General features: G+C 47.5%; 3 protein-coding genes across 6 annotated transcripts in view; all 3 read right to left on the bottom strand.

Annotated features, from left to right (window-relative positions):
- Positions 1–2,839, bottom strand: part of LOC133118818 (metabotropic glutamate receptor 8-like) — a 110,945-nt gene extending 108,106 nt beyond the window's left edge. Inside the window, exons 1-2 of one of the 4 annotated variants that reach the window (XM_061229076.1) lie at positions 2,099–2,839; positions 1,894–2,012 (exon numbers count right to left, since the gene is read on the bottom strand). The gene's annotated coding sequence lies outside the window, so the exon portion shown is untranslated. Of the gene's footprint in view, positions 1–897; positions 976–1,893; positions 2,013–2,098 lie in introns of those variants that run through there. The other 3 variants (XM_061229078.1, XM_061229077.1, XM_061229079.1) reach the window with 3 other exon arrangements.
- Positions 2,840–3,192: 353 nt separating this feature from the next.
- Positions 3,193–6,590, bottom strand: si:dkey-42p14.3 (EF-hand calcium-binding domain-containing protein 10). Its single transcript, XM_061229081.1, has 5 exons — positions 5,110–6,590; positions 4,519–4,684; positions 3,939–4,103; positions 3,772–3,862; positions 3,193–3,411 (listed from the first exon to the last, which is right to left on the bottom strand). The coding sequence occupies exons 2-5, from the start codon at positions 4,619–4,621 to the stop codon at positions 3,369–3,371; spliced, it is 402 nt and encodes a 133-aa protein (XP_061085065.1). The 5' UTR covers positions 4,622–4,684; positions 5,110–6,590; the 3' UTR covers positions 3,193–3,368.
- Positions 6,591–6,734: 144 nt separating this feature from the next.
- Positions 6,735–10,000, bottom strand: part of LOC133118819 (ataxin-7-like protein 1) — a 13,451-nt gene continuing 10,185 nt past the window's right edge. Inside the window, exons 10-11 of the mRNA XM_061229080.1 lie at positions 9,009–9,720; positions 6,735–7,950 (exon numbers count right to left, since the gene is read on the bottom strand). Of these exons, the coding sequence (XP_061085064.1) occupies positions 7,933–7,950; positions 9,009–9,720 (730 nt within the window). The 3' untranslated portion in view covers positions 6,735–7,932. The remainder of the gene's footprint in view (positions 7,951–9,008; positions 9,721–10,000) is intronic.

Here is a 10,000-nt window from a genome sequence, read left to right on the forward strand (position 1 = left end):
CTCTTGGTGGGTACAGAGAAATGCGGCGATACGACGGTCCGTCGGGCAGGTTACAGACGCTTAATTAAAATATGTTGCTGCAATACGCTGAATCTCGGCTTTGTCTCCTGTTCTCGGCAGCGTGAGAGTGTGCATGAAAACTTGTGACTTCAAAAAAAAGAAAAAAAGAAGCGAATATGTAATACATGGAGAGAGGGGGGGGAAAAAACCATGCCATTACACTGCTAATTCCATCACACATTTGCCACGCCGAGGCGTTGCGAATTATACGATACGTGTTCATATGTGCACCAAACACAAAACATACTTTAAAAAGCACAATAAGATGTCATATTGACAGTTGATGGAGATTTCAAACTAGATGCCAAAATCGATGTTAAAAAGCTTTTTTTGCATTGAAGTGTGAGCCCAATTGGGGGGAAAAAAACCTTAAAATACATGTTATAGAAGTAATTGCATGCATTACATTGATCTGTAGTAATACAGAGTCGTGTATGTTACGTATGATATTGCGAGAGTGCATTCTTTATCTGAAATGCAACTTCGTTGCGGAGCTCCACACTTTTCCGTGTGGCGTAGATACAGCAACCAGCTCCTCCAACCCTCAACCGACAATCCGCAATCCTCTGTACGCAACCGTCTTGGCTTTACAAACGTGTCCGGCAGCCTCAATTTCCAGCACACAATACTTGATATTATGGCTTAAACATCAGTGGAAACATTCGTGCCCGTGTATCACACATGAAGACACTACACATACAGATGCATAAGGAGGGGGGGGGGGGGGGGGGGGGGTACATCAACCTTAAATCAAACCCAAGGTGTGTCTCACATTAATAACAGCTAGGGTATTAAAATAAATGTGAAAAAAACAAACAATCTTGTTTGAGATTCTACCTGCTGTTCGGAGTCTGGTCGAGGGCTCCTCCGCCGTTCGTGGAGCTGAAAGGGACAGCGCTTTGACGCGCGAGCTTGTCTCCTCCAAGTGAATCTCAAAAATACTCCCACCGCCTCTGATTGGCTTCCCAACTCCTGTCTGGTGCACCTTCGTCCACCGCTCCTCTCGGTGGACGCGAGCGGCGTGCTTTTCCTCAGATTACCCGCCGTTATACAGGTTGTTTAGAGTCAAATGGATGAGTTTCGGAATGCACGGTTTGACAGGGGGCGGGTCAGGACAAATTGCTACCTGAAAACGGGGAGGGGGAGGGGGAGAATTCCCCCCCCACACACACACGGGCTCAAGTGCACCGTCCCCAGCATCATGCCAACCTTGAGTCATCAACTTCGCCAAGAGGGAATAAATCTGAATTAATGCCACGTAGGACTTCAAAGTGAAAAATGGACCCGCGATTTAGTGTCATGCCGGCAGTACAAGGTGCATTTTCTACACGAACGGGTCAAAGTCAAATTGCCCTTAATATTCGACGTCGGTGAGGGTAAATGTGACAGATGGCTTACATTAAGTTATTTGCCCTTGTTAATAAATGCAGCCCGGTAGTGTGGAAACGCAGGCTCCTTCGTCTTCTAAAGAATGAACTCTTTGGAACTATGCCTGTTTTTTAACGAAGCAAATTATTAAATACATTTTTCTGGTGGACAAGACATTAGCCTACTCTATTGCAAATCCATGATTTCTATATCTTTACAAGCGTCGGTTCAAATTGTGTTTTGGAAGGACGGGCATTTTAACTTTATTTGTATACAGGTTTGATATTGAAGTCATTAAAAGAGAAAAAAAAATGAAACCGTGTTTAAAAGCCAGTGGAACAGCGCCATCTAACGGTGGTAAAATGTCACGCTATGCACGACAACAAGCATTCTGAAATCTGACATCGCTCTCAAAAAAAATGGTCTTGCTAAAAGAATGTGTTAAACATGTATGCTGTAACATACCTTAATTTCCATTCTGTCCGGAACAGAAACTGCAATCTTCCTTCCCCGTGTTTGAGTTCAGATGAGATGTCGAACGACGTCTTCAATTAGTTAGCTTTTAAATACTTCTGTGTGACACCCTTCAAATATAGTGAAATACCACCGTTTTTCCAAACTGGCGAAAACCCCTTGTTAAAATATAGGCAAATAACTGCAGATACTCTACCGTTTACGCCCCTTTCAGCAGACAGGATAGAGGCTGAAGCTGGAACAGCTGGGGCCACGAGACCAATCTGGAGCGTCGCGTGAAACGGCAGAATCGGGCTTACCTCGAGCGCCGAACTTTGGGTCACTATTGGGACGATTCGGTGTCCATTTTAAGACAGAAAGTTCGGGATTTTGGTGAGGTTATGAGGAGACGCACATTGATCACATTGAGTCCCGTCAGGACCTGTCAGTCGGTGGCATCTCCTGCTTGTACAAGGCGTTGAGGGTGTGGCCTCCAATTCAACAACAAAAACTCTTCAGGTGTGAAACAGTACAAACATTTACAGAGCATCTAAATGAGTAAAAACTCAAAGCAATATCTATATATATATTGTGCAGCCTGAAGCCAGTTTTACTGAAACCCACTTTAATTAATCCATTGAAACACAAAACATAAACAGAAATAATTAACATAAAAAAACTTCATAAATTTCAGACCCTTTCGCTTTCGCTATGGCATGTCGCAGTGGAGGCTGATTGCCCATGAACGCTGAGTTGAATATTCATGAGGCGCAAATTACTCTGTGCCCTCCAGTGTGCCGTAGAAACGCCGCATTCAAATAGACACCATTATCTCCGGCAATAATCACAATAATAATCATCAATAAAAACATGCAGCTCGTACACTGAATTCCCATGAGACGGTAAGCAGCAACGCCTCATAAAACATTATATTATTTTAAATTAAGTGATACTGTCAGGCTTTTTTTTTTTTACCATGGCGAACAGCAGAGGGTCTGCCGAAGTCCAGTCCAAGCACCGCTGATCACAGTGAACTCAGATCACCTGGTTTCTTAGGTCAGGATTGTCCACTAATTTGAAAGCGAAAACAAAAACCTGGCAGACCCTGTGGCTCACCAGGGCTAGGGTGTGCAGCTACTGACCGTAAGCCTTCCTACTATGATCATTATCTTTCCTCTTACTGCAATTTCTTTTTCACACCATTTTACCTGTGAATGTATAATATTTCAAATGTGTGATATTCCCTGTGTCCGTTTTGCATTAACTTGATCCTCTTTGAATGCATGACAAAGTGCTGAAAAAGCAAAGTAGTAGCCTACATATTGAATTTAATTTTCATTTCTAGTTTTGATAAAGGGAGCAGAACCAGACAGGGGTTATACTCAGAGCATATAAACCAAATGAAAGTACAATAAAAGACAATAGATTTCAAATATATGATTTTAAATTTTGCATTTAGCATTGCTTCAAACATACAAGGTTATAATTCACATTTTAAATGTCGATGAGCCTTTTAAGAGTCCATCCTTGCTGTAAAAAGAAAGAACAGACATGTTTTTAGATAGCCTTGACCATTTAATACTATTTTATAACAATGTAAAAAGAAAGAACAGTGGACAAATACCTACAGTATTGAGGATTGGTAAAAAATGAGAAGTATTTCTACATGTATGAAAACTGACTACAGTGATTGCACATTTCTCAGTTTGTGTTTTAATTGCAACTACAAACCGTTTTCATGCGTTTTTCATATTAGTTATCTTTAAAAAAATGACATTTATGACAGTGTTATATATCCTCACTGCTGAAATGTGTTCTGGTAATATTGTACAAAGACCATCTTTCATCCACAACCTGTAGTATTGCTATATGTAGTGACTCTGTACTTACGCCTCCTTTTTAAACGTTTCCTGGGATATTCGGCTTAAATCCGCACCTTCGGGACACTCGTCGAAATCCTGAATGCCCAAGGTTGCCAAGGCTGCAGAGAAGAAAACGTTATCCTAGGTCGCGTTAACTCTACACATAAACAGAAAGATACCATTTGAGCACATTACCCTGCTTGTACTGAGCAAGCGTGATGTATCCCTGCTTAACTGGATCCAGTATCCCGAAGACTGCGTCTAAATTTGACTCGTCGATAAGACAAGGGCAGTCAAGTGGTCGCAGCCTGGACGCTTTCAGAAGGGCAAGTTGTGTGATCAGAAACTCGCGTGGGTTTTCTGCAAGATCACAGGACAAGTTGTAGCCTATGGTCCAGAACATGGTAAGCCCGAAGGAACTAACATTTCCTTGGGAAGAACACCAACATGTCGTGTACATATGATTGCTTCAGCCTTATGTTCGGTACATCATACGAATTAATAGGCTTATAAGCAAGTATAGCCACTCTACGTAAACATGCCACGACAGTTAATCTTAGCTCAGTGACTCGCTAACACATATCAGCAAAGAAAAGCAGAAATCGTCGCACAAATTCAAACTTTTAATCGCTGACAGTGGCGTTCTGCTGGATAACTTGTGCAAGGTAACGTAACGGTAACGTAAGCCAATAGCTACACATCTCAATCGACTAGCAGGGACGACTTAATCGCTGGCTAGATCGGATATTGAAACAATGTAATATAAACTACTCACCGGGTCTATGAAAAAAGAGCATGCTTGTTAAATTGTTCATGAGTTCTGGGATTTTGTGTTTTTCCAGATAGCTGGCTGCTTCTTGCTCCCGTGGAGTCGCCATTTCCGGTTTACCGGATTGTTTACATCGGTTGCTATGTTACGTTGGCTCCGGGAACGTCAAAACCTGTTGAAACCATACTCTGACTGAAAGAGAGCTCTGGGGGAATACCACGCATGTTACAGGACAGGAGAAGGCCACAGAGTAAACCTCGGAATAGTTTTTTTTTTCAGCCCAGGTTTTATGTGAACTAAGTGAGCTAACCCAGTGTGATATCGGTAGAACACACACACACACCTGGTGCCAAGATAACTTGCAGAAAACATATAAAATGGGAACACCGCTGTCCGTGATTGAAGAGACTGAGCCGAAACTTCTTACAAACATATAAATTATTTTATTTACAAAGCTGCAGATACAAAACGAACCGAGCCCCGCCCACCCCCCGGCGGAGGTGTCAGCGTGAGACGGAGCTCCCCCTGCCTCGTCGCCATCCCGCGATCCCTGATTTCTCCTCCTACACCGCCCACCTCAGCGCCGTCCCGACTGACCTCAGATCAGCACACGGCGCCATCAGCGAGGGGCCTCCAGCCCGCCTGCTGATCCAGGATCAGGGGCCTGTGTCGGTGGGTTTTGCGATTCACGGCACAGCCCAGACGGGCCTCCTTAGCGTCCCTGTGTGTCCTCACTGCTGGTCCTGGAGAGCCGGAGGGTGTGCTGGGTTTTGGTTTTCGCCTCAATGTCAGCAACCAATACAGACCCAAGAAACCAGGTGAGGAGAGTTCATTTTGCAATTAACTGCTTTCATTGATCAATTCGCTTCTGAGTAACGATAAAAGCCAGCACACCCTGCGGCTCTCCGGGTCCAGGAGTGAGGTCCACTGCATTTGAGGGAAAAACGGAAACTGAATGGCAATTCACTTCCTGATAGAAGAACACACAAATTAACGGCTTTGATTTTCTCATGCTCGTGAACCTTCTCTCGTCTCAGACAGTAAGACCGATTGTGGCGGGTACATATTCCTAGTTGTGCAACAGCGACAATCCCATAAACTTCCGTCATATTTGAAAATACATTTTTCCTTTTCCTGGCTGAAAATGCCTTGGGTCAACAGGACGAGTCCTAATAATTTAAAAAAAGTCTATAAAATGAAACGAAACAAAACAAAAACACTTCCTCTTCGTACAACACGTCATTTGGGTATCAGCAACGCTCATCACCTCTGTGGCAACCGCTTCCTGTGTTTGGTCAGCTGTATTTACAGTGGATACAAAAGTAAGGCATCCCATAATCTCATGGCTCTGTCAGCGCGCGGTTTTGGCGCGTGGCTCTATACGCCTCCTGCACTCAGCCGCCGTGAACTTCCCGGTCCGCAGCGGCTGCCACTCAGGAGGGTAACCTGAACGCGCAGTCTCCTGACATTTACCTGAATACGCTCAAGACGCGAGAACGGTGTCTTGCCCAGAGGTGAGATAAACTCCCAAAAAAGAGATCTGGGACATATCTGGTGATACTGAGGAGGCCCAGGTCACAGGGGGCAACTGCCTTTAGATGATGGTTACAAAAAAAAAAAACATTTTAATATACATAATCCCAATGATAATTAAAGTACACATGAATCTTCTGACTTTGGGGGTAAAAAGTGCAAAGAGGCAGAAGTCTCCAACAGCGGTGTAGTGCTCTGCCTGGGTACTCATAGTGTAGGATCACTGATCTCGGATCAGTCTGGCCTTTTAGCTCACAACGGATAAGATAGTGATAAGGTCAGGGGACAGATGGCCCGAGATCAGTGGTCCGTTTTCCTGGGGCACTTCCAAGAGTATGGGCCCAGAAACTACATTACCCAGAAGCCAGGGTGGCCCAGGTGCGTTTTACTCTCTGGGTCTCAGACGTGAGGAAGAATCTCTCTGTGTGATCAGTCAGAGGGAGAGATGAGCATTCAGAAGAGATTAGGCGGCTGCCAGTCCACATTTCCCGGAGCTCACTTCTCAGAGGTGAGAAGCCCCTTGTGAAAACTTTAAATTCGTCAGCCCCAAGTTTTACTTAAGACAACACATTGTGGGCCAGTTTTGAACAAACAGATTAAGCCCTAGTCCGAGACTAAATTAAATTTTGAAAGGAGATTGTCCATACAAAACTCAATTTAGTCCAGGACTAAGCTAAGTTTAAGGTGAAATACTTTTTTAAAGGCAAGCTCCTGGTGCCTTTGGAAAGTGCTGCTAATGTCCGCCCCTCCTCACACTGGACTCTGATGTGCCTGTCCCCGTGATGGGCGGAGCCAACATGCTGTCAATCACAGACCTGTCAGAACCCACTCTGAGGCTTTGTTCTACAAATCACGTGTGATTGGCTGAAATCAGAGTCAGACAGGAGATCAGAAGCAAAGGAGGAGACCGTGAGATTGTAAAATTAATCTCAGAATTTTGGACGAACAAAATAAATAAAAGCCGTGAGCAAATTAATGTCATGCCCCTTATGGAGTTTGACATAAAATCTTTCATAAATTTCATAAATTTCATAAATTTCATGAATCCCATGTGACCAAGAAGGGTTTTTAAAAAAGTAACAAAATTTTCTGAGAAAATAAAAAATAAATATAAAAATAGTACAAATTTGTACACCTTTTTTCAACAATTGGAATACTATCATAATACTTTAAAAAGGAAATACAAATATAATTCTGCTGACGAACCTTAGCATTATTGGGTCGAGATAGAACAATATTAAAAGAAAATGACAAATAAATCAAACGAAAAAGTACACTATGAAAATTGTACATTTCGGATGCGATTCCTAGCTGTTCGCGAGCCGAAACGCACATCCTCGCCCCGAGTCTTCCGTTTCTGACATTAAAACATTAAAATACGTTTCCCCAAATCCACGTTTCCTGGCTGCACTGCGGCGCCCGTTCCAGTCGACTCCAGGGGAGACCGGGGAGTAAGTGCACTTTTAATACTGACCTGCGGGGGGCAGCAGCGCACCCTGTCCACAGGCTGAGAGGAAGGAGGAACACACAGACCTCGGAAAGGAGGCCCCCGGCCTACGGCTCTCCAAACGCAGCGCTGCACAAACACTGCTCATGTCAGTAAAATAGACTGAAATCCATGCAACATGAAGTGGCCTTTTCACCAAAGGAAAAGCAGTAAATGAGCCTGTTTCTCCTCTCTTCCCCCGGGCCTGTGAGGTGTCTCCAGACCCGGGGGCCCAGGAACACTGCACCTCCCTCAGCAGGGCCCCCCGGTGCCCTTCAGCTCGGGGCCGAGGCTGTGATGTCATCACCTCGGGGGCTCCAGGGATGACATGGCCCGTGACATCAGCAGTGACATCAGCGTCATGTGACCGTGCTGCCATGGTGACCGGCTCACCCCCACCCTCAGTGATGTACCTTTGGCTGAACCAGAAACAGAGAGAAGACAGTGAACACTTACACACAGAGCCTGAACACTTACACACAGAGCCTGAACACTTACACACAGAGCCTGAACACTTACACACAGAGCCTGAACACTTACACACAGAGCCTGAACACTTACACACACCCTGAACACTGACACACAGCCTGAACACTCACACAAACCTTGAAGACTTACACACACCCTGAACACTTACGCACAGCTTGGAGACTTACACACAGCCTGAGCCCTTACACACAGCCTGAGCACTGACACACAGCCTGAACACTGACACACAGCCTGAACACTTACAGCCTGAACACTTACACACAGCGTGAACACTTACACGCAGCCTGAACACTGACACACAGCCTGAACACTCACACACACCTTGAAGACTTACACACAGCCTGAGCATTTACACACAGCCTGAGCACTGACACACAGCCTGAGCACTTACAGCCTGAACACTTACACACAGCGTGAACACTGACACACAGCCTGAACACTTACACACAGTCTGAATTACAGCGTGAACACTTACACACACCCTGAACACTTACACACAGCCTGAACACTGACACGCACCCTGAACACTTACACACAGTCTGAACACTTACAGCCTGAACACTTACACGCAGCCTGAACACAGACACACACCCTGAACACTTACACACACCCTGAACACTTACACACACCCTGAACACTGACACGCAGCCTGAACACAGACACACACCCTGAACACTGACACGCAGCCTGAACACAGACACACACCCTGAACACTGACACACACCCTGAACACTGACACACACCCTGAACACAGACACACAGCCTGAACACTGACACACACCCTGAACACTTAAACACAGCCTGAACACAGACACACACCCTGAACACTGACACACACCCTGAACACTTAAACACAGCCTGAACACAGACACACACCCTGAACACTGACACACACCCTGAACACTTAAACACAGCCTGAACACAGACACACACCCTGAACACTGACACGCAGCCTGGACTGGATGTGTGAGCGGGGGGCGGCTCGTACCTGTCGGGGGAGGGTGGGGTGGGGCGGCTCTGACCCTGGGGGCCTGTAGATGGTGTTGAGGGGGGCGGGTTTGGGCGTGTTGCCGGGCCGCCCGGCGGGGCTGGAGCTCTTGCGCTTCCTGCCGTCGGCGCGGGCGAAGAGGGCGTGGTCCCCGGAGAAGGGCAGGGGGCGGGGCAGGGCGTGGCCCGGGGGCGGGGCTTTGGCACAGAGGGGGGCGGTCCCGTTGCTGCTGATCGCTGGGCTGGGCTGGTGGGGGCTGGGCGGGGGCAGGGGCGCGTGGCAGTTTCCCCTGAGGGGCCCCGTGAACGAGGAGGAGGAGGAGGAAGAGGAGGAGGAGGAGAGCGGGGACTTCCTCCTCTTGCTGCCGGTGACCTCGCCCACAGCCCACCCCCCCCGTGGGGGCAGGTCGCAGGCTTTCGGGGACTTGGCGGGCCGGGGGCGGGGCTGCCGGGGGGGGGAGGGGTACAGGGGGGCCAGCGCGGGGACGGGGGGCAGGAGGGAGGCGGAGTCAACGATGCTGAACACGCCCCCGGTCGCGCCCACATGGGGAAAGGCAGTGGAGTAGGTTACCATGGAGACGCTGTTGGATGGGGTGGGCGGGGCAGGGGAGGGCAGGAGAGGGGGGGGCAGGGAGCTGGGCGGGGCCAGGGGGGGCGGGGCCAGCGGGGCACCAGAGTGAGGCGTTCGGCTCTCTGCGGCCAGGGGGATCTTCCTGCAACGCACAGGAAATGACATCACAGGAAATCAGCAAGGTCTGCACTGGACTAAAGGATAGTTTATGCTTTGACGATGAAGTGTCTGCCGACTCGCCGCTGGCAGAGTTTCGTCTTGACGCCATTTCGCCTTAATGATCAGAGACGGTGCGCTTTGTTACTATGGCAACCAGCGTCTCCTCACACCTCCCCACTGAGCGAGCCGCGTAAACAAACCGCCTCCATTCACAGGAGTAGCCAGGCAGCGAACTAGCATCCTCGCCATGGCAACCGTTTGTC

This window comes from Conger conger, chromosome 19 (assembly GCF_963514075.1).
Source record: "Conger conger chromosome 19, fConCon1.1, whole genome shotgun sequence".
Lineage (NCBI taxonomy): Eukaryota > Metazoa > Chordata > Actinopteri > Anguilliformes > Congridae > Conger > Conger conger.

Coding starts and splice junctions, on each gene's coding strand:
- si:dkey-42p14.3 (XM_061229081.1), bottom strand. CDS start 4,621: ATGGCGACTCCACGGGAGCAAGAAGCAGCCAGCTATCTGGAAAAACAC. Junction 3,863..3,938: donor GCTTGCTCAGTACAAGCAGG/GTAATGTGCTCA, acceptor TCTTCTCTGCAG/CCTTGGCAACCTTGGGCATT. Junction 3,412..3,771: donor GAAACGTTTAAAAAGGAGGC/GTAAGTACAGAG, acceptor TTCTTTTTACAG/CAAGGATGGACTCTTAAAAG.